The 13,637-nt window shown below is 51.7% G+C and overlaps 1 protein-coding gene across 1 annotated transcript; it reads left to right on the top strand.

The window, feature by feature from the left end:
* Positions 1-284: 284 nt before the first annotated feature.
* CCDC42 (coiled-coil domain containing 42) lies at positions 285-13,087 on the top strand (the record flags this gene model as incomplete). Its single annotated transcript, XM_082861806.1, has 7 exons — positions 285-367; positions 663-768; positions 1,077-1,181; positions 3,571-3,768; positions 7,965-8,186; positions 8,279-8,437; positions 13,010-13,087. 7 exons carry the CDS (start codon positions 285-287, stop codon positions 13,085-13,087), a joined length of 951 nt encoding a protein of 316 aa, XP_082717932.1.
* Positions 13,088-13,637: the final 550 nt, after the last annotated feature.

The following is a 13,637-nucleotide window of genomic DNA, read 5'->3' as shown; positions in this document are numbered from 1 at the left end:
TGTCAGTGTGGACAGGGGTCAAAGGGCAAAGTCTGGGTTCCGCTTGTGGTTCACAGAACCCAGAGACCTGTTGCTAGGTAACCAGATCTCCCAGCCGACACATCCTGAGCTGCCTGCCGATAGGCAGCCTCCAGCCATCTTCCCTGAATCTCTCAGACACCCACTCTCTGTGGGACCCTGAAAAGCAGGAGGAGGGGAGAAGAAAGCCCTGCCACCACCCCTAGCTCCGCCACCCCCGTTTCACTGTGAAGGTTCGGCCGCTGGGCCGTCAGGTCACGGCCGCCATGAGTCTGGGCACCATGGAGGGGGAGGATCTGGCCGAGTACTTCCGGTTGCAGTATGGGCAAAGGCTGCTGCAGCTGCTGCAGTGAGTGTCGGAGGGCCTGGGAGCGCCGTGCCCACCCGTTGCCCCACCTTCCCACCTGTCCCCCTGCTCCTATAACCCAGCACCGCAAATCACACTGGCACCAATCCCGCCCGTCCCCGGCCCCAGCTTGCTCCCCAGCACGGCCCTCTTTCCCTCTGAGCACACCGTTCTTTTCGCTCAGATGGGGTAGGGCGCCTTCCGTCCCCGTGGGTGCCTGTCTCCATGGGTTCCTCCCGGTCCCGGGCTGCCCCAGGCGCTCAGAGTCCACAGTCCCCATTGCCTGTGTCTTGGGCAGGAAGTTCCCCAGCACTGAGGACCACTCAGACTCCCCATCCATCCGGCTGCTGGAGAAGAAGAAAGAGGCCAAGCTCATGCACCATGCCATGGAGCAGAAGAAGGAGGTGGGAGACGCAAGGGTTGGATGCGGGGAGGGCCACGGCTCAGGGAGAGCCTGAGGACGGCCCTCTGTTTTGTGGGTGGTGGTGGCTAGAGCCAGGCATCGTGGGTGTTGATCCTGTGTTTCCTCTGCACAGCGCAGAAGGGATCCGAGTCTTGGGGTACCAGTGTCCTGCGATGCTCTGCTCTGAACCAGACGTGGGGTGGAAAGTGGGCACCTGGGGACAGGGGCTCTAGGGCAGGGGATGCTGGGGCCTTCCTTGGTTCCCATCCACGGGTCCTCTTGACCTCTCTGCTCCCCCTTCCCCCCTAGATATTTCAGCGCAGAATGGAAACCCTGAACCTGCGCTGGGAGGAGCTGGGAGTCAAGGAGGCCCAGCTGAAAGCCCACATACAGAAGTTTGAGCAGTTCATCCGGGTACGAAGGGGTGTGGCCTGCTGCAGCAGGGCTGCCACGCTCTGCAGTTAGTCAGCTTGCCCCTCTTCCCACTCCCTACCTCTTCCCCCTCCCTCCTCAGCCTCCATTTCCCTGACTCCTCGCCCTGGCTTAGAGGTCTCCTTGGTGCTCACCAGTGCCTGGGGCTTGCCCCTTTATCTCCCCCTCCTACTGCTCCATTTGCATTGATAGTTTCCTGCTGCCCTGTCCGTCTCTGCCCCCTCTAGATTGCTGTTTCCTATTTCCTTGCCTGTGGTTGGCACATCCAGTTTATCCAGTGAATGAATGAATGATGGATGATGAATAAATGAATGAATGTGCCACGGTTAGGGCCAGGCACTTGGGGATACAAAGATGAATCAGACAGTGTTTTATTTTTTAAATAAATTTTTATTTATTTTATTTATTTATTTCTGGCTGTGTTGGGTCTTCGCTGCTGCGCGCGGGCTTTCTCTAGTTGCGGCGAGCAGGGGCTACTCTTCGTTGCGGTGCGCGGGCTTCTCGTTGCGGTGCGCGGGCTTCTCATCGCGGTGGCTTCTCATTGCGGAGCACGGGCTCTAGGTGTGCAGGCTTCAGTCGTTGCGGCACACGGGCTCAGTAGTTGTGGCACACGGGCTTAGTTGCTCTGCAGCATGTGGGATCTTCCTGGACCAGGGACTGAACCCGTGTCCCCTGCATTGGCAGGCGGATCCTCAACCACTGCGCCACCAGGGAAGCCCCCAGACAGGGTTTTAGTACCCCCAGCTCACCCTACCCCTCCATCCTTGCACTGAAGGCCCAGGCAGGGGGCATTGAAGAACCAGGTACTGGAGTCCCCTACGAGACAACCCCTCTCAGTGTGTCCTGAGATGAGGGATTTAACCGTTTTAAAATCCAGATTTCTCCAGGCTGGCTCCAACCGGGTACCTGCCGAGCCTTGAAGGGCTGGCCCAGCCCCAGGGGGTAACCTCTGGCCTCTGCTACAGGGCAGTCCTGTTCTCAAGCATCTTTGTCTCTCTCTCTGCCTAAACCAGGTGGGAAAGGAAGCTGATGGACCAGGCATTATTCTCCAGAGGTCCAGTCTTTCTTACTGGCCAGAGAAAAGCTCATGGAGTGCTTGGGGTGGCAGGAGATTTGGGGGTGAGGGGTTCTGCAAATTGTCGGAATCCTGGAGAGCTTGTTACAGATACAGACCCTGGGCCCCTGCCCTCTCCTTGCTTTCAGCAGGCCTGAGGTCAGGCCCAGTCGACTGTATTGTTAAAAGTATCCCCAGGGGATTGTGATGCCCGGCTGGACTTGGAAACCACTGGTTTGGGGCCCCTCTGTCCTCTCCTGGACCCACAGGGCAGAATGCAAATCCCCCGGGTGCCTTCTTCCGTGTCTTCCAAATGCCACCACCACAGGCACCCATCTGGGTGGAATCACCACAGCCCCTGAAGGGGGAAAGGAGCCACACACAGGCAGTGTGAGAGGTCTGCCCCTCATCTTGGGAGGAGAGCTTGTCCTCCCAAGGAAGGAAGGAGGACGGGACCAGCCCACTTGCAGCAGCTGAGCCTCGTGTCTTTCTTTCTGGGCATTGAATTCCCTGCATCGTCTCCTCCTGTCCCCACCTGATGCCAGTCTTGAGCTACAGGAACATCCCCTCCGGAATGGCCTTGCCCCACCAGGCCCTCCGGACTAGGCCCACCTCCTAGCTCGTCTCCCTAGAGCTCCAGCAGGGTTGCCCCAGCTTTTGAAAGGAAGAGAGGGGCTCCTGCCTCTCATTTCTACAATTGGAGAAGGTGAGGCACCAAATCAGGAGAAAATTTGGGCTTCCCAGGTCTGGGCCCAGGACTCTGCCCTGTGACAAATGGCCCCCACTAAGGATAGAGATGAGGGACTTCCCTGGTGGTCCAGTGGTTAGGACTCCGCGCTTCCACTGCAGGGGGCTCCGGTTCGATCCCTGATCGGGGACCTAGGATCCCACGAGAGGAGCGGTGCGGCCAAAAAAAAAAAAAAAAAAAAAAGAATAGAGATGGAAACTTTATCAGAAGATTTTCCCAGGCTTTCCCAGGGTTTGAGTTCTCTCCAGACACTGAGCCCAGTGGGGCGTGGGGCTTCCGGAGCTCAGATTCCGCAGAGTCAGGATCACGTCCTGTCTCGTCCCCATAAGGCCACCTTCTGATGTTGGATTAACTCTCTGTCCTCTCAGCCTCCTCAGTCCACGGAAAGCCCCTCAACCAGCTTCAGATAACCCTGGAGACGCGCTTCCTTACACCTCATCCGCCACGTGGGCAGCCTGGCCACCGCCGTCCACCCTCAGGGTGGACAGAGGCCTTGCGGGAGCCCCACCAGCCTGGGTACCAGGGAGGGCAGGACCCACGCCCGATTGGCGTCATCTCCCTGGCTCCAGGAGAACGACCAGAAACGGATCCGGGCCCTGAAGAAGGCCAACAAGGAGCGAGAACTCAAGAGGCAGTGCACGCAAGAGCTGACCAAGGCCAAGCAGGAGATGGCGGCCCTGCGGCTGGAGCACCAGAGGCTGAGCGCCAAGCTGCAGGAATACTCCATCTTCAACAAGTACCTGGAGAAGGTGGTGGAGAACTCCGAGGTGCGTGGAGGGCCGAGGGGGGTGGGAGGTTCCTCAGGCCCACCTACTCTTCCCCAGGGGCCTGGGCTGTGAGGGGACTGGGGCAGGGGCGGTCACCTGCTCTGGGGAAAGGCCTCCAGCCAAGGAGGGCAGCTGGCAGAGGCCCCTGGCGAGGCTGGACTCATTTCTCAAGGGTGGGAACCCGGCGGTGTATCTGTGCGCGTATGACATCTGTGGACCTGTCTCTATGTGGGTCCCGTGTCTGTGTCTAGGAGCGAGGTTTTGTTTTGGAGCACCAACGATCAGCTTGGCCTGCGTCAGATGTGACCCACACTCTCCCTGCTTCCCCTCCTCCCTGGTGTTCTTTAGTTTACTTGAGAGTAGATGGGCAGAGAAAGCGCCAGCCTTGCGCAGAGCTGGGCACTTAGCATGTGCTGGGCCCTGGGCTGGGTGGGTGCTGCAAGCGTAGCCTTGCTCAGTCCACTCACTAGCCCCCAGAGGAAAGCCATCATTTCACCCTGTTACGAGGAAGAAGCGGAGGCTCAGAGAGGTTAGGTAACCTGCTCAGGGATGCACAGCTTATAAGTGGCAGAGCCCTTGCTTCTAACCACCCTTCGGTGGGCCCCACAAAGCCACTGACAACTGCTCTTCATAAAGTTGCCTTGTTGCCAGAGCTAAGGGAACTTGTTTGCCCTCTGCCCACCCATGCTTTCTGGAGCGTTTGACACTGTCCATGCTCCTGCTTGAAATATACCTGTGCCCTTTCCTCTGGGACTCCTCCCTCCTTCTACTTTCAGGCTACCTCTGGCCCTTCCTCCTCAGGCTCCTCTGGGGCTCCTCTTCCTCAAGTTCCTCGGGTCTTTGTCCCACACCCTGCACTTTTCTCCCTGAGGAATTCCCTGGGCCTCTGATGGATGTCACCCATGTCAACGGCCATCCACCTATGTCCCCCATCCTCCCATGTGACAGCAGCAGGGCCCTTCACCAGGGTGGAGAGAGGTATGAGGTATGCCCTCTGGGGTGTGAACCCATGTCCTGTGGGGGGCACAGGGAGGCAAAGGATACACAACTTTTTAAAGTCCTGGCAATTTCCATATAGCACCACTAACCTAATTTATTTATGCATGAGTCCCAAGTCCGTGTTACTTCCTGCATAAGGTACTACCTACTGTACGATAAATTGTTCATTTAATAATTGGGTTTGGGGGGAGGTGGGGGAGTGAGAGAAGACTAGTATATTAAAGCAGCAGATAGATTATAGGACACGACTCAAATTTAGAGCTAGTAAAATGTGTCTTGGAATGGAGGAGATTGGCCTGGATCTCTCCGGCCTGGAGCTCCCTCCTAAGCTTCAGGCCCGTACCTCTAATTTATTGAGTCCACGACTGCTTCCTGCCACCCCCAGGCCAGCGCTGCTGCTGGTGGGTCCGGCGCTGGTGAAGGGCAAGACCACCCACCCACAGCCTCTCCAGAACTCAGGCTTCTTCCTGGACTCCTTCTCCTTCTCCCCCACTCCCCGCAGCCATCCATCAGCAGATCTGGTCTATTCTGCCTCCTAAGTATTTCTGGAATCCAGCCCCTGCCCCTTCCTCATCCAGACCACCAGTGTACCTCACCAGGAGTCCAGCTCTGCGTTATGCCTCGCCACCAGTCTGTCCAGCATTCTACAGCCAGTGGGGTCCCCATCTCTCATGCTCTTTCCTCGTCCTTTATTTCTTTCAAAATATTTTAAGCGTACTGAAAAGTATACATAAATATATGACAGCACCCAAGTACTCTCCACAGCTTCGTCACATCTTAATATTTCCCCCAATTTGCCCCTTTTTTTTCTAAAATAAAACACGACTGGTCATTGAAACCCCCAGTGTGCCCCCCTTCCGAACACCGTTCTTCTCCTCTCCTCAGGGGTAACCAGTAATCCAGATTTTTAAGCTTCTCATTCTCAGGCTTGTTATTATTTGGAGGCCACAGTTTACATTATCCATAAACTATGAAGAGTAGGTACATGTCCTTTTATGGCTTTTTTCCAATCAATGATTTAAAGAGAAAAAAAAGCTTTGTATCATGGGAAATTTCAGCCGTATACAAAAGCAGAGAAAATAGTCTATTGAATGCCCATTACTCATCACCTAATTCCAGCCATCATCAGCAGCTCATTGTCAGATCCCCATCGCTGCCATGTTGAAGCAAATGATATTGTTTTCATCTGTAAGTATTTCATTATATGGCTCTAAAAGAGCTCTTTTTCACAGAGCCACAATACCTATATCCAGCCGACGTCAAAATTTCCCCAGTTATTGCACAAATGCTTTTTGTACAGCTGGTTTGTCCCAATCGGGGTCCAAATAAGGTCCCCAAACTGCATTTGGTTGATGTGTTTCTCAAGTGTCCCAGACGTTATTACTATGCTGATCAAAAGAAGCCAGACATGAAAGAGGACATACTGTATGATTCCACTGATATGTTTCAAAACAGGTGAAATGAATCATGGGGGATAGAAGTCGTAATTCTGGTTTCCTCGGGGCAGATACTGACTGAAAGGGGGCCAAAGATTCTTCTAGGGTGCTGGAAGTGTCCTAAGTCGCCCTCTTCGCATATTAGCTAGAATACTACCATCCGGAAAATGACTTCATACTTCCCTTCATCAATTAGTTGATGACTAGGTGGGCCTTAAAGAAAAATCTTGTTAAATGCTTGATTCTTCATTACAGTCTTCAGAATAATGAGTTGGTTCTCCAGCATCCTCCGAAAGTGCCCTGTAATGTTGTTTGTATCATGGCGAACAACACATTTGATATGGTTCAATCCTTTGCACTTATTCTTACTGATGTTCAAAGGGTCCCATCTTTGGACAGTGGGAGCCTCTTCAAGTTGGCACCTGGGACTTCTGACATCAGCGTTCAGTTTTGGAGAGGTGCTCCTGGGTGCTCTGATGTATCCCATTCGTTTTAGCTGTTGTATACCATTGCATCTCTCAGAAATGCAGACAGGAAGTTCTCTCTCCGCTCTCTCCTTCAGTGGATGAAGTTCACACTCCTCAGGGTTTACTGGGCACTTTTTTAACTTCTCCAGGGTGATCTCTCCCTCCCCATCTTGAACCCAGGCCATTCCCATTAAACTCTCTTGCTCATCCTGGATATGCCACACGTACACCATCATCTTTACCCAGGCTGTTCCGTCTATCTGTACTACTTCCTCGCTTTCCCCCACCTGCCTTTGCCTGCCCGTCTTCTCGTCATACCTCTGGTCTCATTTTAACCATCCTTTTCCTGAGGAAGCCTTTTCTGGCTGTCCCCATTTCCTCTCATGCTGGGTTAAGTGGCCCTTGCGCACAGAGGATGTATTTGGGGAGAGGCCAGTTCCCGGAACACCAGTCTATCACTGGAAATGTCATGAGATGGAGAGACAACTCAGGGAGTGTCCCCTGGGTGGCTGGAAGTCACATGCTGATAACCCCCCCACACCCCGGTGACGTGAGTTGGCATCCTGGAGCTGGTACTCAGAGCGCCTTTTAGAGAGGGAGGGTTACAGGGCTTCTGTTCTGCTGAGTTAGGGCCAGAGCAGCGTGGCCCTGCACTGTGGCAGACGGGGCAGCTGAGCCTGGCCAGCCACCTGCCCCACTGGTACCCACCCTCTCCAGACCCCGCCGGAGGGAGGCCTCAGCCCCTGTTGAACAAATACCAGAGAGCACCAGGCTGAAGATACTACCCAACAGTCGCCTGCAGCCCATCCCCCAGCCACCGAGAGGTCTTATCACTCTGTGTTGTAACTGACTATTTACTTGTCTGTCTGTCCTACCCCACCACCCCAAGTTGTAAGGCTTCCTAAAAGCAGGGTCTGGCTTTCTTATCTCCTGTTCAGCTGGGGAACCTTCAGAGCGGTTTATTAATCCGGGTCTCTGAGGGTGGAGGCGGGCACGTATCTTTGTTAAAGCTCCCAGGTGATTCTAATAACCGGCAGTCAAGACTGAGAGCCCTGAGTCTAGATGCACGTGCTCCCAACACGTGGCCCACGGCCCATACCAACTCAGGAGGAGCACAGGGGGACTCCAAGGGCCTCGCAGCCTCTGCCCCTTGGCCCAGGGCCTCACTGCCGGGCAGAGGCATCAAGGCTGGGAGTGGAGGGCGCAGAGTGGGGTCGGACCCCTTGGGTGGCGGTGCACTGGTCCGAGTCCGTCCCTCCCTCCCCCACCCACCCCCGCCCATCCCCTCCCGCAGTTCGAAGAGATCCACGAGGTGATCGCGCGCTACAAGACGCTGGTGAGCATGCACCACGACCTCATGCAGTCGGCGCAGGAGGGCCAGGAGAAGGTCGAGCGCGCCAAGGCCCGGCTGGCGCGCTACAAGGAGGAGAAGGACGACGAGATCCTGCAGCACAACAACGAGCTGGCGCGCCTGCAGATGCGCTTCGACCGCGCCCGCAGCGACGTCATCATCTGGGTGAGCGCCCCGGGTGCGTAAGGGACACACACGCGCACGCACGCGCACGCACACTCCTAGCGCTCACGCCCCGCCCTCATTCTCGTCCCCAGGAATCTCGCTGGGCACACATCCAGAACACCGCCGCCAAGAAGACCCTCTTGCTTGGCACCATTAAGATGGCAACGCTGAACCTCTTCCAGATCGTGAGCAAGCAGCTGAAGGAGGCGAGCTCCGTGTCCCTGGAGGACACGCACAAACAGCTGGACACGGTAAGAGGAGGCCCGAGTGCCTGGCCAGCTGGCTCGAGTGAGCCACGATGGCTCTCCCTGGGTTGGGCAGAGGCGTGATTCCTACAGAGCAGTGGTTCTCAAATTTTCACAGCATCAGAATCCCCTGGGGGCTGGGGCGTATCACTGAATCCCACCGCCAGAGTCTCAGACTCGGTGGGTCTGAGATGAAAAGCCATGAATTTCCATTTGCAGCAAGTTTCCAGGTGATGGTGCTGGTCTGGGTTCCACACTTTGAGAACCACTGCATTAGCGCTAAGGCTCTGTTGGCCCCAATCAGCACGGGCAGTAGCAGGGACCCGCTACTGCATTCATTAGTTACACAAAACAGTCTTATTAAGTTCTAGTGAGATGCTGAAGGCTTGTGACTGACCCCCACGCTTGGGGAAAAGAGAAAATTGGCGGGTGGTGCGGGGAGGGAAATCAGCAAGGGCAGGGAAGCATCAGAGTCATATTAGCACCATTCTGAGATTTTTCTCTTTGAAGTAATTGAAAGGAAATGACTTTTTCACTGTATGATTCAAAGCTATGGGATGCCATGTCCGTGTGCCACCTGAAATTGTCTCACTTCTGACCAAAGGTACCCGCATCCCGCTGTTTGGGAAGGTACGCCAGCAGATGCAGTAGCCGTGCTTCTTGTAACATGCAGAGAACCATGATTAATTATTAATCCTTTTTGGCAAAAGCCTTTAGCTCTGCCATGAAATAGTAGAAAGTAGGCTCTCAAAGGCTGGGATTTCTGTTTGCTTTTTTCCTGCTGTATCCCCAGCATCTAGAACAATGCCAGGCAGATAGCAGGCACTCTGTAAGTATTTGGTGAATGAATATGGAACAGAAGCCGATAAAAGCAATTGACTGAGAGGTGCTTCCTCTGTTTTTAAAAAAAAAAAAAAAAAAAAAAGGTGAAACTCATGAAATGTAAAGAATTTCACCCACTGACCAGCCGGGAAGTAGGATTTCCTTAAACCCAAGAATCAGCCTGCATCGTAAGGCTTATTAGAGCAGAATTATTAACAGTCCAAAGACTGTAAAGGGATTTGTAAGAAAAGTTGTTCTGAAATAGCGATCCTCAAACTTTTTTGGTAGCAGGATACCTTTACACTCATAAAATTTATTGAAGACCCTCAAAGAGCTTTTGTTTATATGGGTTCTATCAATTGATGTTTCCTTATTAGAAACTCAAGCAGAAAAATTAAAAATAATTCATTTAGAAATGACAGTAAGAAGCACATTAACACAAATAGCATTTTTTTAGAAAATTTATTTATTTATTTATTTTTGGCTGTGTTAGGTCTTCGTTTCTGTGCGAGGGCTTTCTCGAGTTGTGGCCAGTGGGGGCCACTCTTCATCGCGGGGCGCGGGCCTCTCACTGTCGCGGCCTCTCTCGTTGCGGAGCACAGGCTCCAGACGTGCAGGCTCAGTAGTTGTGGCTCATGGGTCCAGTTGCTCCGCGGCATGTGGGATCCTCCCAGACCGGGGCTCGAACCCGTGTCCCCTGCATCGGCAGGAGGATTCTCAACCACTTCACCACCAGGGAAGCCCCACAAATAGCATTTTTAATGAAAAACACGTTTTCAAAAAGTATTTTATGGGACGAGTGGCATTATTTGATACTTGCAAACCGCTTGAATGCGTGGCTTCCTGGAGGACAGGTGGATTGCCACACCTGCTTCTGCATTCAGCCTGTCGTGCTAGCCTACGTCACGGGATCATCCCACTCTGGGAAAAGCCCCTGTAGACTCTCAAGAAAATAAGAGCAAAAAAGACAAGTAACGTCTTAGTATTATTATAAAAAGAGTTTTGGCCTCGTAGACCCTTCTCCCCGGCAGTAGGGTCTCAGGACGCCCAGCCGTCCTCAGATCCCTCTCCTTTAGCCGTTGTAAAGAAAGATGGGGCAGGAGGTGGTGGGCCAGCATCCCCTGCTCAGACCGTAGCTTACAGTCCATCCACTCCAAATTCTGAGCTTTCGGACTCCCTCTCAACCTCTTCTTTTTTTTTTTTTTTTTCGGCTGCACGGCTTGTGGGATCTTAGTTCCCCCACCAAAGATCGAACCCAGGCCCCCAGCATCGAGCAGTGAACGTGCCAAGTCCTAACCACTGGACTACCAGGGAATTCCTGTTCTCAACCTTGATTTGCTTCGATAGGAATTCGTCATATTGCCCAAATGTTATTTTTAAATATTCCACTTCATTCCTGTAGGATATGAGCCTACACACACGTGATTAAGTAACCTGAAAAAAGAAAAATAAAGACCTGGGAAAATATAAGTTAAAATCTGAGGTCAAAGGCGAGAGAGAGATGTATGGACTCTGGATTCTTGGATTATAGAGGACAGTAGTTCAACAGGGACAGTAGTTGGCTCTGAGCTTCCTGGTAACCAGAAGCAAAAGCAACACATAGTTCTTGTACCAAAATAAGAAAACACATGGTTTCTTCAGAAAGAGCGAAACGTTCCCAGCACTTAACCTCTAGCTGAACATTTTCAAGGAGGCTTCAGAGACACTCAGTGAAATGATGTTCTCAGCAGTGTCCCTCCAACAGATCCACGCATGGGCTTCAGAAAGCAGCCACTTACTTAGAATCAGGAACGAGGTACCACTCAGGGAAAGTGATTTTGCAAAAGGCCAAGACGATTTGCGTTCAGTATAGTGTGTGTAGAAGGTCAAGCATTATTGTTTCTGAATAAAGCCCAAACTGGAGCAGCATTTTCCAAACCGTGCTTGGCAAACCCTAGAATCCCAGGATGGTAGTAAGTCTTCTCCAGGGAAATGAACGGGCTCTGTGGTCTACAAAATTTAGAAAACTCAAGTTAAACAAAGGTGGCTGGTTTTAAAATACAGGACTTCACAGTGCCTTTGCTCTGGTTCTGCCCTGAGACTCTCTTGAGACAGATAAAGTTTCTAAAACTTACTTGACCACAGACCCTTTTTGGGGTAGGTGATTACTTACTACAAGAACATAGTTTGGGAAATACTGGACTTGTCATCTCTGTAACCTTGGGAAAGTTGCTCTAATTCAGTCACTGTTTGTTTCTCTCCTCTCTTGCAAAACAGGAATTGTGCTGGTAATAGTAACAGTATTAGCAACTAACTGGGCTTTTGAGAGTGTTGGACTGTCTGTGTAGCCCCATCTTTAGGAACATTCTTGAAAAGGAGAAATTTTAGGACTGAGATCTTAAAGGCCATCTAGGCCAACCTTTTCTCCCTCTTCCCTTTTTAAAGATAAACTGAGTCCCAGAAAGATGAAGTGATTTCCCCAGAGCTGCATCAGGACCCCAGGTCGTCATCCTTTTTTAAAGTGAAGTATAGTTGGTTTACAATATTGTAAATTGTAAATATTGTAGTTTCAGATGAACAACAAAGTGATTCATTTATACGTATGTATGTATATATCCATATTCTTTTATTTTCAGTTCTTTTCCATTATAGTTTTTTTGTGTGTGTGTGGTACGCGGGCCTCTCACCACTGTGGCCTCTCCCGTTGTGGAGCACAGGCTCCGGACGCGCAGGCTCAGCGGCCATGGCCCACAGGCCCAGCCGCTCCACGGCATATGGGATCTTCCCAGACCGGGGCATGAACCCACGTCCCCTGCATCGGCAGGCGGACTCTCAACCACTGCGCCACCAGGGAAGCCCTCCAGTATAGTTTTTTATAAGATATTGAATATAGTTTTCTGTGCTCTACAGTAAATCCTTATTGTTTCTCTGTTTTATATATGATAGTGTGCATCTATTAATCCCATATGCCCAATTCATGGTTAACTTCGTTAACCATAGTTTGTTTTCTATGTGAGTCTGTTTCTGTTTTGTAAATAAGTTCATTTGTACTATTTTTTAGATTCCACGTATAAGTGATATCATATAATATTTGTCTCTGTCTGACTTACTTCACTTAGTATGATAATCTCTAGGTCCATCCATGTTGCTTCAAATGACATTATTTCATTCTTTTTTATGGCAAGTAATATTCCAGTGTGTGTGTGTGTGTGCACACCACACCTTCTTTATCCTGTCTGCTGATGGGTGCTTAGATTGCAGGACCCCAGGTCTTCTGACTTGTGAGGCTGTGCTTTTTCCATTGTGTCATACTGATTGCATGTTCTTTACAATAAAAGTTAGTGAATAGAATTTAAACTTCCCTTGATGACTCAAGATTATCATAACGAGCATCACTTCTGGGTTTCAAGCAGATGACCTCCTTGAAGGCTTTTAAATAGTGGAGAGCCGTCTGCCCTGACCCTGGCTGACCCCTTCCTGCTAAGTGCGTGTAGCCTCTGAGTCCGCTTAGGACCCTCCCTTTGTCTCCCTTTGTTAGACTGTCAGCCTGTACTTCATCCTCTCATTGCGTCTTCCTCTAGGGGTTCCCAGCTCCGTCCATGTTCATCACTTCTAGTCTGCTAAGCCTCATTCTCCATGTCAACTATAATAATTGTCAAATGAGGGAAAGTCGGTCACAGGAAATGGGGACTCCTCACGAGCAGATTATGCCAGGACGTTTCTGGATGGGTGGCTTGTCGCCTGCTGGGATTAACTGCGGTCCCCTGGCCTTGCTAGATCCAGCAGTTTATCCAGGACCTGTCAGACATCTGGGCAGAGGTGAAGAAGAAGGAGCAACAGCAAGTCCGGGTTTAAGGAGCAGCCATGGTTCCAGAATGTTCTGAGACAGAGAAGGGAGAGAGAAAGTACCTAGTGACCTTGCCGTCCAGTCAGCCCAGTCCAGCCCTCTGGGACCGCTGTGCCTTTCGGAAATCCCTGTTTATCCCCTCAGGCCGCAGCCCGTCCCATCCCTGAAAACATTAAATTCTATTAGAAGTTTGTTCCTAAGTCCTCTCTCTCTTTTTGGTGGTTTATTCATGGGGAAGAGGGTCCACTGAGGGGAGAACCCCCAAAGCACCCCCTTTTGAAGCTGCCCAGGCCTGGTATCTCTTAGGCTTTGCAGTTTACACAGGAAGTATCCGCGTGGCAACACACACCAGGGTGAGTACACAGGACCCTTCTTTCCTCTACCACTTCCATTTTTTTTTTAAGTTGGTGTTTCCAGTTGGGGTGCAAAGACTCAGTAGAAACCATGAAGGCAACTTCCTGGGTCCGAGCGCCGGAAGCGGTAAGTTAGGAACTGTTTCTTCCCCGACGTCGGGAGGAAGCCCTGCTGTCCTGCCCCCGCTGCACCCTAAGACATGCA

Source organism: Leucopleurus acutus (assembly GCF_964270905.1).
Source record: "Leucopleurus acutus genome assembly, chromosome: 19".
NCBI classification, from domain to species: domain Eukaryota; kingdom Metazoa; phylum Chordata; class Mammalia; order Artiodactyla; family Delphinidae; genus Leucopleurus; species Leucopleurus acutus.
The sequence above is the reverse complement of the archived record's forward strand: the minus strand, read 5'-3'. Positions and strand labels throughout refer to the sequence as shown.